Consider the following 19,686-nt stretch of genomic DNA (forward strand, 5'->3'; position numbering starts at 1 on the left):
TTTTTTACAAAATAATTTCAAAGATGCTAATGGCTTTCCATAATTTTTAAGTCCAACTTAGAGATAAGTTCAACTTAGGACCTTTGTGAAACACCCCCCTGATGTGTTTATATTGTCAGTACCCTGAAGCAAACCAAAGAACCCCCTTTTCACCAATGTGATGGTCAATTACATTTATCATATACACTCTTTGTACTATTTACCAATATTCAGTTATTGTGAATCTTTCCATACATCATGTTTCATACATTATAGTTTATTTTAGTATTATGTACTAGTACCATTGATCTGCAAGTACTAGAAACTGAAGATTATGAAGAACAGGAATGAAAAAGATAAAAACTTTAACAATACATTTTTACTTGTGATAAGAATGATCAGCATGTGACAGAAAAAGTAAGAAAAAAATCATTCTCTTATTTTGACACCATGCCTTGAAGATTGATGTAATGCCAAATGAATCAATTACTTTAATACTCCAATTTAGTTGTATTCTCTTTTATGGATATTTTGGATTCACTCAGGAATTGAAAATTAGACAAATACATTCCAATCTTTGATAATATGTTGTAATTTATGTTTTTTAGTGCATTTTAAATGTTTATGAGGATCAATAACATACTCAATTGGAAATTTTAGAACTGACAGAGCTGTCATAACAAGGCTTGTCTCCTGTAACATGATGTGCAAGCAGCTTGTTTATAACTATGAAATGATGGGTTTAAAAGCCATATAGGGCCTTTGATGATGCATGTGTTGATTTGTAATATCATGTTGAGTTTGGTACACCATCAGTAGCACAAGCGATTCATAAAAATTACAAACTCAATGATTTTATTTTGAAAGCAATCCTCCACTAAATCAATTTGTTCTGGTTCAGATAACTTTGAAACAGAATTATCAGGATTTGTTTTAAAAACTGAGACAAGTATACACAGAGTGCACCATAGTTGGCAGCAATGGTCCGTCATTTTCCATTGAAAGTTACAGAATCTTTGACTTGAATTTTGAAGTAATAGTTGTGCTATTTTGCTGATTCACAGTAAAATTCATGATGATATTTGTAGAGTTTTGGCAAGGGAATACACACATTTGAACAGTTGTTAGTATGGACAATAACATTGTTCTTTTCACACATGTCAACCTCATAAATTAGGATAAATCTAAGCTTTGTATTTCATTAGAATTCTTTTTGCCAAAAAATCTTATACATGTAAATGGGTATATGTACATGCACAGTCTTCCTAACTTGAAACCGACGGTACTTTTTTACAGAAAAAAGTATCATTCTTGCCAAAGTATGACTAAATGATTTATTTTATATGATCCAAGTTAGAGTTTGCATGTTTGTAGAGCAAATAAATGTTTTCTCACATTTTTAAACCTTTACTTTGTATTGTCTCATTATGTCTCAATGCTTGTCTCTGGTTGTATCCTGCAGATTTTTAAATTCTTCTTAGTGTCTTCTCTTGTATTCTATTGTCTTTTACTCCTGTCTGTGTCTATATCTTTCCTCTTCTTTTTCTTCAACTTTTTTCCCTTCCCTTCCCTTTTTTTAATTTTTATTTTTTATTTTTTTTTACTGTTTCCTAGTATCTGTCTTTGCCATCAAAATTTTGTCACAATTTTGATTTATTTTACATCATCGTCATCACTCATGATATTCATATTCATTGTCAATTTCTTCTTCGTCCTCCTCTTTCACTCTTCTATGTTATTTCCTTTATTTCATCAGTTTCATGTTATTTCAATTAACTCTTTTCAAGTGAACAGTATCTTATATTAATTTTTATAGTGGAAATTATTTGAATTTAAAGCTACTATGTCCCATGTTTGCAGCCAACATCAAATTCAGTAGAACTTTGCAGGAATTATGAATATGTCACGTATGTCCTATCTGTGAAATGTAACTGTTAGCAGTGTCCTTATATTCAAATTAAGCAAGGAAACATGTTTATTTTCTAGACTTCACTGTCAGACACTATTGAGTGAGAGAGAGTGACTTCTTTTTCTTCTTTGGTTATAACATACATAAAATGAGCTGTAAAGGGTACAGGAGCATAATTTTGTCTACATCAATATCAACAAACCAATTCTTGTAATGGCCAAAATCGAACTGATTGAATCTTTGCGCAGCACAAAACGTTCAACCATTCGGTACAGGGGTCTGAAAATCAGACTATTACTTTAGTAATTGCAATCAAGTAAGTCGATTTGACAACTAATGGTTGTTATTTTCTCACATTAATTTCAAGCCCTTTTGTTTTGAGGAAAGTTTCATATTAGTATTATCTTTCAAATGCTGTTGGAATTCAACATTTTCTTTTTTTGGCCTGTAAATGGGACAGAGTACCTTTAAAAGAACATCAGATATTTGTTCAAGGATCCTTTCTCTTTAGCATGTTAATCTTTGTTAACATGTGTGTTTGTTGATGCAGTGACAATGATAAGATAAAAGTGTATGCTATGTAGCCAGAAATTAAGATATAATGATGTAATAGTCTTGACAATTATCCTTCTCTCTATAAAATGTATGCTGTTTTATGGGGCAAATGATTAATGATTAATGCTATCAGGATTTACTTGAAAAGAGATAATGAACTTTGATATTCCTTTGTCATCATCATCTTCTAGTTCTTAGATTGTTTGAGTTTATTTCCTTTGTTCTTTCCACCTTATTTGATTTACTCCTGCTTTTTTTCTTTCTACTACTTCTCTTTTATTCATTTACTACTGGTTTATACCTTCCACCTTTCACCCCTCTCTTTCATTTTCCACACTGTCTCACATTCCTACATTTCTCTCTCCATCACATTGAGTTACCCACTGACAACATGACTGGCTCCCCTTCTCTTATACCCCTCTCTTATATTCCCCTATTCTAGCACACTTTAGATTTTGTAGATAGTTCTCCGCTAATGCCCTTTTATGCCACGATTCACTCAAGAATCTTCGGAAATGAATTAACAAAAAAATCACGGATATAAGCATGACTCTGCCCAACATAAAACATCACATTCCAAGTAAACGTAAACATTGCCACGTGCTTTTTGAAAGGGCGTTGTCCCAGTGAACCAATCAGAAAGAGGAGATTTGCATATTAGGAGGCTTCACCTCTTTATCCGATGACGTAGAAATAAAAGGAAAGCCGGAATTAAGTGTAGTCTTATATTTCAAACCATGATTTCTAAATACTTCTAGAAAATGCTATAGTTTGAAGGAAATTACCAAACTGAAAATGATTAAGTATAAGGATTTATTTTTATTTGGCATTGAATTGCAAAAGTAGTGAGAATTTCATATTTTTCGCATGAAAATGGGATTTTACTATCGGAGTAATACTGTGAAGTCTGCGATGATTTTGTACAGAGTGCTAATGTTTTGGCTAGCTCCGGTCCAAACTGGTTTACAACCACAACGATCGCGATGTACACACACGTACACACCTTTGTACGCATCTATCGTCACGCTCGGTGCACGCTTTTATTATCACTTATGATAAGTAATTAGACAATTTCGGTGACTTCGGTATCCTCTACATTTTAGAGATCGTCCTGCCAGTCCAACGCTCATGTCGCATTTTATTTTAGCGTTATTTATATTTTCATAGATAGAGAAAGTGACGGAGGATAACGGCCGTCGTTAAACTTCGTCATCACGAAATTACGCCGTCTTGTTGCAGTGTTGGATTTCGTCGGAGCAGCTCAGCTTAGATTTTGTCTTGACTCATAAAACTGAACGTGAGAATACCCGTACCGGTACAAGTTACAGGGTCAGGAATCATATCTCACAGACCGATACGGATACCGTGATACTGATAGAGAAAGACAAGTGGTCCGAAAAGTACAGGTAAGAAGATGAAGCAATTAGAATGCAGACTAGATCTAGAATTAGACATCTAGAGGTCTAGAGGAATCTAACGTTAGATCTAGATCTATAGACCTAGTAAAGTAGATTTAGTAGTACCGGTAATATTTTTGTCATAAAATTAAAAGAATAGATCTATTTCTGTTAAACTTTCTTGACTAGACTACCGCAGTTAATGAGTTATAAAGTTGATGCCTAAATTTGTTTTCCTTTTTAAGAAATAAATGAATTGAATTTGAAACTTTGAGAAAGAGTGTAAACATCATGATTGTGGAGATTTTTTAAATTTGTTATGGTTATGGGAGAGTCGAGTCGAATCCTGGTAGTAGTTCATGTGACTGACTATAACTCCAGGAAGCTCCGACGCCGAAGGAGCTTCCTGGAGTTAGTGACTGCCTGGTGTTTAACTGTTTTCTTAGTGTCCTGCATTTATAAGTTAATAATAATAACCCTTTACAAACAGACAAAGGCAATGTCCAAAGCCAAATATTGTAACTTGAGATATGGATCTAGAACTTTGATGGACACGAGAATGGAGATGCTCATTTTTCCATTGAAATTATTTAAAACAGGTTCACAAATTGTACATTTTGATACTTGTTGGGCACTGGTCGGGTTATGATGGATAAAGAAAAACCATGAATAAACTACAGGACAAGCTCCTCTCAGAAATTTAGTTGTACATTGTAGATCTCGACCTAATGTTGCATGTTTGTAAGGTTGATGACTTTAAATCATTGTGGGGGTTCAAGTATAAATGTATATGATAATGATAGTCATCCATGAATGTTTCACTTTAAACTATAAGATCTTTACTTACCCTTTGATCTCGTTTCAGGTTCAACGAAAAAGCCACAAAATCTTGATGATGCCCTCAGAGCTTCCTAAGGATCAGGGACAGATTTCTGAAGACGAGGGTGTAGCCATGGAAGCTCACAAGCAGACCTTGATCAACGGACACGACCAGTGCGATAGCCCCACCTTGGAAGAGGATGCTGACATCAACATCGATGAGATCGGAGAGGAGTACCAACACGACCCCCATTGCGACCCCGACAACCCCATCCAGGTCAAATTCCAGGATGTCAGCGCGGCGGCTTACAAGATCAAAAGCGGTGTGTTGCGATCGCCATGTTCGGTAAGCATTCACGTCGCAACTCTCTGTTTGTAGGTGGTGGAATTTCATATTTTGTCATTAGTTCATATTAGACTGTATGATAGGGTTAAACATTGTTAAAGAGAAAGACCAGTTATGGTCATGCAATTGCATTGTGAAAGAAACATTGTGGAATCGATCAGAAAAGGTTGATCATCTAGCATATAAGTATTGGTGTGTACAGCAAGGTTCTGGAATCATCAAAATGATAAGAAATTTGGTCCAGACGCCCATTCTTTGTAAAGCTACAAGCACTGTACACAGAAAGATGTATATGGGACTATATGCACACGTGCGCGACACATGCGTTTATCTCTCACATACCAATAGATAAACTAATTTACCAAATATATCGATTATAGTAGGCGGTTTCCCGGCAAAATTTTTATCATCATGTATTAGTCAAAACATATTCTTTCACATGATTCGTAATAAGAGCTTCCATTTCATTTTTTGAAATTGGGGTGTTTCGAATACTGGTCTTTACCTTTAAAGGGTAATGGAGGATTTTGGTTACCTGGGCTCTGTTATATAAACAGGCAACTTATTTGCAATTGTTATCAATCGCAACTATGTACATGTACATATTAAGATAGGAGACTGCATACTTGCGATTTGATAAGAGGATTTGCAATTGATTCAGATTCTGAAGTGCATCATTGGATTAATCTCCTTTTAAAGGCCCACTGCACAGCTTGTAGCTACTTGCGCCCTCTATATAACAAAAAAAGCCTAATGGGTGACCATTGATCCTCTTTTTCTTATGTTAATTGAGAGCTGAGTTGATGAGATAACCTCCTGTCCAGTGACCTTGCAGTGTGGTCTAATCCCTCCTGTAAACTAGTACAGATAAGCTTTAAAGTTTTGAGTTCTCAAGCTCTCATCCTGCCAACCTTGATCCGTCTGTCTGTCTGAGTGTCTGTCTCTCTCTTTGTCTCTTTGTCTCCCCCTCTCTCTCTCTCCCCCCTCTCTCTCTCTCTCTCTCTCTCTCTCCCCCCCCCCCCCCCCCCCTCTCTCTCTCTCTCATGGTCATTTGCTTTAGTAAAGCTCAAGATAAGTCTCTTACTCAAAAAGGTACTGACGATGGGCACACCCTCATAGAGTAGATGAATAGAAAGTTTGATAGTTGAATACGTAATATAAGCCCCGGCCTGGAGCTTGATGGCATTGCTTCATCATCACAACAAACTAGAGTAGTATGTGACCTTGAGCACAGAGTGACCTTGAGCACAGAGTGCTTGTGTATGGGTTGCCATAGACCACTACCAGACACGTAACAAGTTGTTTTGACGGCCATTGGTAGACATAAAAAACAACAACAAACAATTTATTAAAAAAGACCCAATTAACACAAGCTCCAATCAAGCAACCTTGCAGGTGTAGGCACATCCGCTGTATTTATCTACAGTATGAACTGGTACTATGTAAATGCACACATCTGTTCAGAATATCAGAAATGTATGATTGAAATTAAATTATGATACATGATACTCAGCTGTACAGGTAATCAAGCATTTTAAATGCATGGGGTAATTTCTTTTTCTCTTCACAAAACCAAAACCTTTATATATATGGTAGTGGTTGTACAATCAAGGATGCTAAATAATGCCTGAATCCCGGTAGACACTTTGGTTGTGCATACCGGAGCTGGCGAGTCTGGCTAAGCTAGTTTATGCTGAGAAATGAATACATCCTTTTCCTAAAAGTGTATCTTTATTCTTGGGCCTTTGCAATATAGTATAAATATAATGGAAAGTTGACAGAAAGGTGAAGTTTTTGGATTTCTTGGCATGAGTCCCTTAATTTGAGCGCATAACTTAGGAAAGCAGACTTGTTGGTCTGGTTTATTCAAATGAGAAAATCACACTGTGTTTGTTCATCATTTGACATCACCAATCGATTCTCAAAGTTATTGTTCAGCACAAGAAAAAAATTACTCGTGCTTGTCCCTGGTTCCCTATAAGTGTCTAGAGCAGCATGTATTATGTTTACATTTGTAAGGTAAACCTTTCTCTCTGTTCAGTCAGCTGAGTCAGCTATCACTATGTAAATATTTGCCTTTGTACTGATTAGTTGACAATGATGATGATAACCATAACTGCTGTATAATCTCCCATAATTGCCTTGACTTTGTAGAGTACCGCATCGATGCATGTACACAGATTAGAATCTCCCATTCCAAAAGCCATTCCCATTTTCAGGTAGCATGTTACAAACATGCTTGCTTGCTATTATTAACTACCAATCTGAGATATGACTGCATGATGCACTTTGCCAACGTTACAATTTTACCTACTTGGAAGTTGTGAACTAAAGTCAATCAAATAAAGTTGTTTATAGATGTTATGTTTTATATCAACCAATGTACTTTTGGAGAAAACAGTGAATTAAATACTTATGACTGAAGTCATCCTTATAGATCATTTATTTAGAATGTATTTGATGGGGGTAGTTGTGTTGGTTGGTTTGACTAGGGTCGTGTTGGGGTCGGTGTATTTGATATTGGCAGTAGGAGAGGTACATAAATACATAAATATGAAGCAGTAATTAAGGAGAGACTTGTAATTCCGGAGTCATATGAGAGTATTAATTATCTCCAAACTTTGGAGAATCAAATCGGTCACATCATTATGAACTTACACATATATGTAAAACACAAGATGAAGAGAGATCCAGCTACCGGTATATGTAGAAAGAGAAAACTCAACTCCCTTTAGAAAGCCAGAACATGTAATATTTATACAGAAGGATACAAGTAATAATGAGCTAGGGTAGGTTACATTGTGTCAAATGGACAAATTAGACATGAATGAGGCCGCCAAAACAATGGACAATTAGTTTTATGTACATGTATGAGGCTTAAACATAATAGAGGTGGTCTTTCCTGGGAAGGGGATTATGAATGTTGGCTTTTAAGTGCATCTCAAACTGGGCATCTTGTTAGGGTATAACATGAGGGTACTTTATAATTAACTGAGTTTTGGGACAATACTACACAACACTGGAGGTCAAGCCCTGATGTCCGCTCTTGACCCTGCTTTCATGTTTCAACCCACTCCTGACACAGGTGTACATCATGTGGGTACTTGGTTGGATTTATCAAAATATTATCTTTTGAACAAGTTACATAATTACTGGGAAGAGGTCAACTATCAGGTGGCATGTGGTTTCAAATATCTTCCTCAAAAGTGCAGGGCGCCCATGCAAACCAAACACAGAGCTATAGGATTGTCTTTTCAATTTCAAGGGTTTTGTACTTTGATTGAATATCACCGGATGATCGGATCCTGACTCTGTTTTAACTATTTGAGTGTTTTGAACATCAATATATCATATTGTAAAGATCGACCTCCCACACTTTTACACCATCATATGTTTTTGTTTGTACATGTAGGTCATATGCTTGTTATTCTGTCTTTTCATCACTTGAAATATAAAGAAAAAACATAAAAATATATTTCACTTAATATTCTTTTGTTCTTTACTTGCGTTAGATACTTTTTCATAGATTAAAGTTTTGTATTTCATAATTTTCCGGAGTAAATTACATTCACCCATTTGTGCATTCTATCTCTCTCTCTCTCTTCCTCTCTCTCTCTCTCTCTCTCTCTCTCTCTCTCTGTGTCTCTCTCCTTTTGTCAGTCAATTAAGGTATATTGTTTTTAATTGTAAAGCACATGATGCATGCAGAGTACATGTACTTATACGTGGACTAGTACATGGAAACCCTTTCCACATTATTTACATTATTAATCATCAGGCAATTCTATTCATTGATTTTTTTCTTTTTTTCTAGAGTTTTAAGATGCATATTTTTCTCCTTTTCTTCCTACTCCTAGAAATCTAACCTGTCAGGATTGGTGGGAATGGATTTGTACTTGAAGAAAGTTTAAATATATAAGCAATCATCAGGCAATTCTGTTCATTGATTTTTTGTCTCTAGAGTTTTAAGATGCATATTTTTCTCCTTTTCTTCTTAGAAATCTAACCTGTCAGGATTGGTAGGAATGGATTTATACTTGAAGAAAGATTACTTACAGACTACAGGAAGGTACGTTTGAAGCAGATACATTGTCAGTTTATTTACAGGCATTAACCCTGATCAGTATAGTTCAGATTGTCAAAAGTATATTCATATTTAGAATGAATTATATACGTTTGTCTGTGTTTTGCCCTTTCCAATGAATAATATCATTGTTTTTGTATGGCTTCAGCACATGAACGATCTGAAACTACCTGTATATTTTCTCTTGCTTATTATGTGCTGCAAAAGTATCCAGTTTTGTGAAATGATACTTGTGTCTTCAATAACCCCTCAATTAATTGTATTTTACAATAAATTGGAGGGCTGTATATCTGTGCAAACTATGCAAATTATTAAGAAAATAATTTCTTCTCATGAGTAGATATCTATAGTGCACAAAATCCATACATTACATGGAAGGTGTACGACTGTAGGTGTATACAGGTAGGTATAAAACCCAAAACATTACCTAATGATCTATCATTTGTATCATATTTGAGAAAACATCCAGAATGACTTTTATAATTCCTTTCTTTTCATGCAGTTTCAAAGAGAGAGGAGCTCGTAACACACTTCTAATGCTACCAGAGGTAAGACTGTCTAAATTTGTCCCCAAAACTTTCTTTCATTTATGCCAGGGTGACTCATATGTACACAAAGCTTTGCTGCTTCCCTAAATCATCTAAGACGATTTTAATTAATTCATTATGTACATGTACACATAGTAAAGGTATCGATTGATTGGGGGACTTTATTTAATAAAATTTCATTATTGCATTCTGAGACTGAACTGGGAATGTTACAATATAATGTGCTCATACATGAGCATGATAAAGAGCAATATTCACAATGTTCAAACAGACAATATTGTATAATCATCAATCATGGACAGATATTGTTATGAGAAAAAGTTCTATAATTCATAATCTCAATTGCGTCCTTGTTTGATGTGATCCCACAGGAGTACAAGCAGAGAGGGGTGATAGCAGCATCGGCAGGTAACCACGCCCTAGCGATGGCCTACCACGGGAGACAGCTGGGTATCCCTATCTTTGTGGTGATGCCTAAGATTGCTCCTATCATGAAAGTGAATCGATGCAAGCAGCACGGAGCTACCATCCTCATCAAGGGAGAGGACATCGGAGAGGTGAGTTCATATATATGTAAGCATGATACAAAGAGAAGAGGGAGGGAGAGAGAGAGACAGAGAAACAGACAGACAGACAGAGAAACAGAGAGAGACAGACATAGAGAGAGACAGACAGAGAGAAAGAGAGAGAGAGACAGAAACAGACAGACAGAGAAAGAAAGAGGGAGAGAAAAAAAAAGGTCAAGATGAGGAGAGAGAGAAAGAGAGAGAGAGATAGAGAGACAGACAGACAGACAGAGAAACAGACAGACAGACAAAGAGAGAGAGAGAGAGAAAGAAAAGCTCAAGATAAGGAGAGGGAGACACAGAGAGAAAGAGAGAGAGAAAGAGAGAGAGAGAGAGAAAGAGAGAAAGAGGGAGAAAGAGAAAAAAAGCTCAAGATGAGGAGAGAGACAGAGAGAGAGAGAGAGAGAGAGAGAGAGGGAAGGTGTGTGGGTAGGGGGCAGGGAGATCCAAGGAGAGAAAAAAACACGAGCAAGGTGGTGAAAGGGTGTGAGAAGAGGGGCAGAAAAGACAAAGGAAATTGAAGAGGAGAGGGCACTATGAGAGAGCTCTAAAGGAAGAAAGGAAGAACAGAAAAAGAGAGATGGAAAGTTTGGAGAGAAGAAGATAGACAGAGAGAGTAGGAGATGTAAGGAGAAAAAAATGAAAACAGGTGCAGTGTGAAGAGGAAAGATAAAAAGTAAACAGAAATGGAACAAACTTAATGTTTTCTAATTCTATCCTTCTCCTCTCTCTCTCTTGCATTTACAGTCTAAGAAGCTGGCTATGTACTTGGCAAAGAAGCGGGGGTACTTCTACGTCAATGGGTAAGGAAATGAAATGTTTTTGCTCATTATGAATTTTAATTATCCTTTCATTAGATTGAATCCAAAGATACAAATTTGTTGTCATCACAACATGCTTTAAATGCCTTTGCTTTTGGAAATGCTTTTAATTGTTTGATACCGGGTACTCGTAATAGTGTCACAAATCCAGTGGTCTACATACAAAAGAACTGATTGGACCCCATTATCACTCAGAATAATAACAAGTATGACATCTTCAAAGGTTATTGGTGAATTGAATGGGAATAAACAAATGCATGGGGTTTTAAATCTCTTTTGATATTTGTAATCACTTTGTTAACTGATCCTTACTCTCCTTACACTATGAACATGACTGACAAAGAAAGCGGACAAAATATACAGTCCCTCAGGTAGACAAAGGAACATCCCTTCACTGCTATTATGTAAAAATGTGTAGAACAGGTGTCACATGCATATTCACCTGTTTACATAATAACAGTGAAGGGATGTTCCTTTGTCTACGTGAGGAACTGTATATTTTGTCCGCTTTCTTTGTCGGTCTTGTTCATAGTGTTAATTGGGTCAGTGATTTTATACAATCGAGGGTTTTATGAATTACTGTATAGGAAACTCCAAAAGTGACCTCAAGGTTTGTTTTGGAATGAAAAGATAAATGCCTCATCTATTGTGATGTCATACACTGTACTTGTATGGCTCTTTTTTTCAGTATTATTTTGCATCAGGTGAATATTGCAGTCCTATTCATACTGCCTTCTCTGATTACCCTTTGACCTTGACACTAATTCATTTTATTTTTTCCATGTAGATCTCAATGACAAATGAATCAATGGCAGTAAAAAAAATTTTCTTCCAATTTTTGGTAGGATCATGCTTTAAAAAACAAGCAGTGTTACTTGTCTGTCCATGATGTGAGTGTTCATACATTTGTGTGCTCTATAAATTTGTTTGTTTTTATGTGTTTGAGATGCTTAGTTAGTTGTGATTTTGAATAGATTAGCATATAATGTCATCTCAGCAGCAACAAATGAATTTGATTAGCATATTTTAAGACTTTCCTTACAGGGACTGTTGGTATGACCAGCTTTCAACAATCATGTTGATACTGGAGTGCATTTGCACATTATACATTTAACAAAAAACACACTGTTGCAATAAAATGGCAAACGTGAGAATGAGCCTTTACAGTTGCAAATCTAAAAAAAAAGAAAAGAGCTCACTGTGAAATAAAGGGTGTTTACACTGTTGTATCTTTGTTGCCATAGATATGATCATCCCCATATCATCAAGTTCACTGTGAAAAAAGGTTGTTTAAATACACTGTTGTATCTTTTGTTGCCATAGATACGACCATCCCCACATCATCTCTGGCCAAGGCACTATGGGACTAGAGATCCTTGAACAGGTACCCGATGTGGATGCAGTTGTCTGTCCTGTTGGAGGTGCAGGGCTTATTGCCGGCCTAGCGCTCGCTATCAAGAGTCTTAACCCTTCTGTTCAAATCATTGTAAGTGATTAATCAATTAATCAACTCTTTCTCTTCTGTTTCTAATTATTTTTTCTCATCCTCTGTTTCCTTTTCTCTTTTTGTTATTGGTTTTACATTTCATACGCAGATTCAATACAGATAACAAAATATACATAAAAGACATATTGTTTCATATAGTAATTGAAAAATTAATCAGACTACAAAATTATATGTCACCAAATATGTTTGACAACTATTATCATGTTACAGGAAACCCAGACAAAAAAAGTACAAAACTGTAAAATGTGCAGAAACCTATAGAACAGCATAGCTTGTAAAGAATAGGTTCCTGGGAGCCGTGGAAAAATTACCAGGACGGAATATGTTCCATTTAGAGAAATGTACATTGTGTACATAATGTAACCAAATGTAAGAGGGCAGTAATTTTGTTGTTGTGCACTTTCTGGCAGTTTGTGTATTTCTCTCTTCTTGTGATAACTTGGATACAAGATGTCTAGTATTGTTCCATCTTTGGAATGACTGTCGATTTAGGCCATTTTAATTTACCCTTTACCTTTCATTCAAGAATATGCACAAGATCCTTTATAGAGAGTGGCAGAATCCAAGTATATTCCCAGTCAGACCATGTGCTAATGAATATCACCCTGGTCCAGTCAAGATGCAGAATCTCTTCTCTGTAGAGGTGTTGTGGTCTTGTGGATAAGTCGTTGGACTGTGGATCCAGGGGCCACGGTTCGAGTCCCGCCACGGGCACTAATGTCCTTTGGCAAGATATTAATCTACATTTGCCACTCTCCATCCAGGTGTTAAATGGGTACCGGTAGGGTGGATTTCACTAAATGCTGTGAGCGCGGAAATCGGCTGCCTAGCAGAGCCGGGATAAAAGTTGGAGCGCCTTGAGCACCATGCATGGTGGATATGTGCGCTATATAAATATCCAATATTATTATATAATTATCATTACTGTTCATTTTCTCATCATTCTGCTTCCAGGGCGTAGAGACGGACCAGACACAGAGCTTTACAGCTGCCCTCGAGGCAGGCAGACCAACCTATTTCAAAGTAGGACCAACACTGGCTGACGGTAAGTGCTCTCTTTTCTAGAGATTCAAAAACAACATTTAGAATTTACATCAGTATTGTATAACTTATTTTCAAAGGGTGAGGGGTTATCTATTGAAAATGTATGTATAACTATAAAATGTTAATATTCTTTTTTGGCATAAAAAAAAAGAAAATAAATGTCTATTGCCCATCATCTGTAAAACTATTTTTTTGTTGTAAAAAGAACAGCTTGTACATGTGTAGTTTGTAGTATCAATTGACATCCTTATTAATGAAATGGGCCTTTTAAAATTGTTTGTTGTTGTTGTATATCTTAATGTTAAAAAAGAAAGATGGAATGGTATACCGGTATATGTAAAGTTAGGAAGTCTTCAGCCAGAATGACAAGTCTTATACAATTTGTAATAATGATGAGTTGAGACAGGGGTGTTTCATAAAGCCTTTTTTCAATGACAAATGACAAAAATCAGTGAAAAATCTGCTTATAACCAATCAGAAGCAAGGATTTTAGTAGCTTATAACAAAAACTGTCATTTGTCACTGATGACAAGTTTTTGTGAAACACCCCCTTTTCTTCTTTTGTACTCTCATCCCATTAGAGAGTCAGTACATCTTATCTTACATGTTAACAATCTATGATCTTTTTGATTTGCAGGCTTGGCAGTACCGGTTGTTGGAGTCAACTCATTTGCCACATGCCACAAACTCATTGACAGAATGGTCACAGTCACGTAAGTAATGTTACAAGCTTTGCTTTCAAGTCGATAGTTGTTTAATTTCAGTGTGTTGTCCAAACTTGATATGCCTATTACTGCTCACTCATCCCCATCCTGTTATCATAAGATCTAAAGTACATCAACTTTAGACATGTCTTCAGAAGATTTTCTGTTAGGGCTTTCAGGGAATCACCTTTTACTTGCAAATTGGCAACACTAGTATATTCAATGTTACTTGTTACAGCAAAATGTTATGTATTTTATAATAAAATGTACAACTACCGGTAATTAGAATGTGTTGACATCATTCGGACAGCCTTTTGCCAATTCTAATATGGTTTTGTCATCATTTCATTTCAGTCAATGAACTAGTCTGTACTGCAACAAACTAAATTGATTGAATATGAACGATATATTTAATGAATTGGAATACATCTCTACCAGATTCAAACCATATATATGGTATTGGGAGACCACAATATGGCAGAAAATTGCAAATACAATTGTCCCAACCCCCTCCCCTAAAAATGGCACCTCATCTGTGATCTTGACGTTTGATATTTACAGGGAAGACACGATTGCCTTAGCCATCCTTAGATATAGATTGAGGTAGAGAAAGCTGTGGATGTTCATTGAGATTTTATGTCATTGTTTCTCTCAAAGACTTCAGCTACATGTATAGGTCTACCACTTGTTCTACTTGAGAAGAATAAAGTTGTACCTTGTGTTTGACGATTATACCATGTTTACAGGTTAAGACCAGTTTTGGAAACGCCCCCCTCTCAAAAAATGAAACGGAAACTCTTATTACCAATCATGTGAAAGAATATGTTTTGACTAACACGTGATGATACAAATTTTGCCAGGACCGCCTACTAATTGACATATTTGGTAAATTATTATATCTATTTGGACCAGATAGATATCGCGCATGTGTCACGCACGTGTCGCGTAGTCCCAGATATATCTGTCTGTGTACAGTGCTTGTAACTTTACCAAGACTGGGCCAAATTTCTTATCATTTTGTGATTCAAGAACCTTGCAGTACACACCAATACTTATATGCTAGATGATCAACCTTTTCTGATCGATTCCACAACGTTTCTTTCACAATGCAATCGCATGACCAAAACTGATCTTTACCTTTAAACACATTTGATGATTATACAATGTTTAATGTCTCTGTTTTACAGGGAGGACAGCATTGCCTTAGCCATCCTTAGATTGATTGAGGTGGAGAAGGCTGTAGTGGAAGGAGCAGGGGGCTACAGGTTTATATTTGATGATTATACAATGTTTAATGTCTCTGTTTTACAGGGAGGACAGCATTGCCTTAGCCATCCTTAGATTGATTGAGATAGAGAAGGCTGTAGTAGAAGGAGCGGGGGCTACAGGTTTAGCAGCCATCCTCAGCGGGCATCTCCCTGAGCTAGCAGGCAAAAGGTTGGTAGCTAGGCCCTACATGTATGTCAAAAGGATTTCCATCCAACATGTTATAATGCAGTGTTTGGTTTGCTTTGATTATGGCAACCTAAAATAGGTTCGATCATAAATTCAGTTTACTTCATCGTGATTACTATTTGGTTAATGTTCTTCCTATTTTTTCTTTCTAATTTAGCCCTTGTTTTATAAACGTAATCTTCAAATTGGGAAACATTGATTCCATTTACTGTATGTTTTGTTATATAAAGTGCAAAACATTGAAGAACATTGTTTAGAATCAGGAACACTTACATTGGATACTCTATTTAAAATGTCAAAGATCAAAGTGTAAATGTACATTTTTAAAATTATTTATAAGCACATGCATATTCATGAGTATCTGATTTCATGATGGGACTATCTTGAGAAGATCGTTTTGGTCTTTTATAGTATCCTCAATTCCATGTACATGTATAATTATGTGCATCTGCTCGGTTCTTCTGATCTTTGAGGGGGAATTAAACAAAATTAAACTTGTCCTTGATTTCAACGATGGTAATAGCAAATGTCAATATATTGTTCAATCTTGATTTCTTTTATTACAGAGTTGTGGTGCCGATGTGCGGGGGTAACATTGATACCACCGTTCTAGGGCGTGTCTTGGAGAGGGGTCTGGCTGTGGACAATCGTATGATCCGGTTCATCGTGACGGTCAGTGACCGGCCGGGAGGCATCGCAGAGCTCACCCAGAAACTTCTTAGGTTGGGAGTCAGGTACGGAGAACATTGATGTGTTTTTATAATATGAAATAGAATTGACCCTCTGTGCTCATCATTGGGGGAGGGGGGCAGGAGGGGGGATGCCCATTCTCCCTCTTAAGCCTGGGGCACTTTTTATGGACTGGTCAATGAATCATGGATGTTGTATTATACAACTCTAAAAAACAAAAATCCTCAAATTGTGGATGCCCCCCATTCCCTGCCCCCCATTCCCTGCCCCCATTCACAGAAATGGAAATTATGGAAGTTATGGAATAAAAGTTTTATTGAAGTTTTGCTGTGTATGGTTCAGAATAATGATACAATTATTTGAGGTCCAGCCCCTACACCCGAAACAAATATGTTAAGTCTTGGCTGTTGAAGTTATGATTAAGAAGGACATGACTGAATGCGCCTAGCAGGCAGCCGTCTCTGTTTTTGCTCTGAATTTTACCGTGTTTAACTGATAATCTGAGTGTATGCTGTTTTATTGTTGATCAATTGTCAATGTATTTTTTATGACATGAAGAATGCGATGCATATCTATATTTATATCTTAATATCTCTAATGTTCACCTTATAATATTCATATTTGTCTTGCAATGTATCTTTGTATTTTATCAACATGTACATAATTGTTTTCCCTCTCTGTCCATCTGTCTCCTTTCTCCCCTCTCTCTCTCTCTCTCTCTCTCTCTGTGTCTCTTTCTCTTTCTCTCTTTCTCTCTTTCTTTCTCTCTCTCCTGCTTTCCCATCTCTCTTTCTTTTTATCTCAAATTTTTAAATTGAAATATTGTATAAGATTAATGGTATATAGTATATACACGCTCTTCATAATTATGTAGATTGTAGTGTGACATCTTGAAATGTATACTTGCTTTTTTCCAGCAATTTACTCATGTGCAATTCAGTTACTTTTTACTGTGATATCACTTGAAATGTATAATTGTCTTCACCATCAATGTTTTATTCATGCACAATTCAGTTACTTGTAACTGCGATACATGGAAATGAATCAATAAATACCATTTATCTATCTATCTATCTTTCTTATTCATGCATGTGTTTATCTATTATTTTTTGCAGTATCAAGGACATTTTCCACGAGAGAGCTTTCCTGAAAAGTGCAATATTTCAAGTTCAGGTAGGTCTATCAGATGTCCTTATTCCCCTCCATTCCTGTTACCTACATGACTGAAGTAGATCATTTGAATTTGAAGTATAGATTGATACATGTATAGACAGAAAGATTGGTAGATAGACAGATATAGAAATAGAAAGAAAGAGATAAAGTGAGAGAGAGAGAGGGGTCTATATTGAGAGGTCGATAGAAAGAGGCAGAGAGAGAGAGAGAGAGAGAGAAAGAGAGAGGCAGAGAGAGGGAGAGAGAGAGAAAGAGAGAGAGGGAAAGAGGTCAGAGGACAGATATAGAAATAGAAAGAAAGAGATAAAGTGAGAGAGAGAGAGGGGTCTATATTGAGAGGTCGATAGAAAGAGGCAGAGAGAGAGAGAGAGAGAGAAAGAGAGAGAGGGAGAGAGGGAGAGAGGTCTATATTGAGAGGTCGATAGAGAGAGGCAGAGAGAGAGAGAAAGAGAGATTAGTTAGAGAGAGAAAGCAACCAAAAATTGAGATATAGAGGGAGAAAGATAACACAGATAGAGGGTGTGACCCGGTGTGTATAAGTGGGTATGTGTGTGTAAGAGAGAGAGAGAGTGGGGGGGGGGGGGGGGGGAGTGGGGGGAATAGTAGAAAACAATCCATTATTAGAGCAATCAGCAAGTGAAATAGACCTCTTCAAACGTCACCTACAATTGACTCTCCAATTATTTTCTTCCAACTACAGGTCAAGTGTATTGTTGAGACGACGGGCGAGGTCCACGCTGAACGACTTCACAAGATGTTACAGGAGAACTACTCCACCCTCATCTGGGGCCCAGAGGACATGTAACCCCCCCCCCCTCCCCCCCCCCCCCCCCCCCCCCCTCCACCTTCCCCTCCCCCTCCACCTTCCCCTCCCCCTAAACCATCCAACGACTGAGTGGTCCGTTTGGAGCCTGAGGGGCGTTAACACATATACTTTTAGCACAAAGTTAACGTCGTTCTGGCACCAAACAGGTGAAATGAGATACAGGTGTATAAAGAAATCTATTTTGTATTAGTCAGTGTGTGAACACTTTAAACATTTGTACGTATCTTGATAGAGAGTGTGTGTGTGGTAAAGGTGGTATTCGTTCCCACTCTATTTGTTTGAGCTAGCTGGCCTTTTTAATAATGATATGCTTCAACTGTAATTGAAAGGGGTCCAGACAACTCGACTCAAAGCCAGCTCGCCCCTGGACAACTTGCCACAATTAAAAAGTTTTCTGAGACTCACAATTTCCATGTTTCCTGTCATGACTGTGTTTATAAAAGCATAATGAATACATAAAATGACAATTTCATCTCAGATGAGGGATTTTAGATCTAGAAATCATGAGGGGTAAAAAGTGGGGCAAGTAGTCCGAAAAGGCACCCCACCCTGGACAACTCTACCATGGCGAGTTGTCCAGGGTATTGTGTCGAGTTGTCCAGGGTTGAGCTGTCTTTGGGTCGAGTTGTCTGGGATTCAATTGAAATAATGACAAATTTGACACTACAGATTTCTGTCCTGTGTGTTCAAAGGTCTTATTTATATTATTGCATATTGAACTATCGTATTGTTTTGTTTTGGTTGTTGAGAGCCAGAAGGGTATTAACTTGCTTGATTTTACAGAGTTAAGACCCTTCTGGTCCTCACCAGGCAATATCTTTTCACTTTATTCTTGCTTTTAAAGGCAATGTGGAGTTCATATTTCAAGTTGAAATAATGACTGGAAATGTAATTTTCTTTGATATATCAAAGGGACTGAAATAACTATGTATAGAATTTGTTTTGGTGACAAATCTTTGCTACATTTAATGCGGCTAGAAAGGTGACATGAAAGAGCCCGATGTTTATAATTGATTCAAAGAAATATTCAAATTTCTGGCAATGAAAGAATACAAGTCGATATGTCAATAATCTAGAATTTAATTTTTTTTCCTTCTTTCTTTGCAGTCACACTATAAAGATATGTAGACTTTATTTTTCCTTTGCGACAGAGATAATCTTTTAGCTGAAGGTAGTCATCCATTTATTTCATGTTTACTACATGTTATGTATTATCAAACGCTACTATTGAATGAAGCGCACTGTAATATAGGGCGGAGTTAT

The 19,686-nt window shown here is 36.8% G+C and overlaps 1 protein-coding gene across 3 annotated transcripts; it reads left to right on the forward strand.

Moving 5' to 3' along the window:
* The first annotated feature begins 3,444 nt into the window (after positions 1-3,444).
* LOC583271 (L-threonine ammonia-lyase) lies at positions 3,445-18,431 on the forward strand. Of its 3 annotated transcripts, XM_030996260.1 has the most exons (14): positions 3,445-3,849; positions 4,706-5,005; positions 9,004-9,074; positions 9,592-9,637; positions 10,009-10,194; positions 10,951-11,006; positions 12,348-12,510; positions 13,486-13,576; positions 14,213-14,288; positions 15,467-15,506; positions 15,631-15,716; positions 16,301-16,468; positions 17,540-17,597; positions 18,298-18,431. In XM_030996260.1, the coding sequence occupies exons 2-14, from the start codon at positions 4,733-4,735 to the stop codon at positions 18,400-18,402; spliced, it is 1,419 nt and encodes a 472-aa protein (XP_030852120.1). In that variant the 5' UTR covers positions 3,445-3,849; positions 4,706-4,732; the 3' UTR covers positions 18,403-18,431. The 3 variants fall into 3 exon arrangements, with proteins under 3 accessions (XP_030852120.1, XP_030852127.1, XP_030852111.1); XM_030996267.1 differs by lacking the exon at positions 15,467-15,506 and having other exon boundaries at positions 4,720-5,005; positions 15,591-15,716; XM_030996251.1 differs by lacking the exon at positions 15,467-15,506 and having other exon boundaries at positions 3,446-3,849; positions 15,591-15,716.
* Positions 18,432-19,686: the final 1,255 nt, after the last annotated feature.

Source organism: Strongylocentrotus purpuratus, unplaced genomic scaffold (assembly GCF_000002235.5).
Source record: "Strongylocentrotus purpuratus isolate Spur 01 unplaced genomic scaffold, Spur_5.0 spur5_contig_855, whole genome shotgun sequence".
Classification (NCBI taxonomy): domain Eukaryota; kingdom Metazoa; phylum Echinodermata; class Echinoidea; order Camarodonta; family Strongylocentrotidae; genus Strongylocentrotus; species Strongylocentrotus purpuratus.

Bases quoted from the DNA above. Each gene is read 5' to 3' on its own strand.
- LOC583271 (XM_030996260.1), top strand. From the start codon at position 4,733: ATGATGCCCTCAGAGCTTCCTAAGGATCAGGGACAGATTTCTGAAGAC. The intron at 10,195-10,950 runs GTGAGTTCATAT...TTGCATTTACAG, and splicing joins AGGGAGAGGACATCGGAGAG to TCTAAGAAGCTGGCTATGTA. The intron at 16,469-17,539 runs GTACGGAGAACA...TATTTTTTGCAG, and splicing joins CTTCTTAGGTTGGGAGTCAG to TATCAAGGACATTTTCCACG.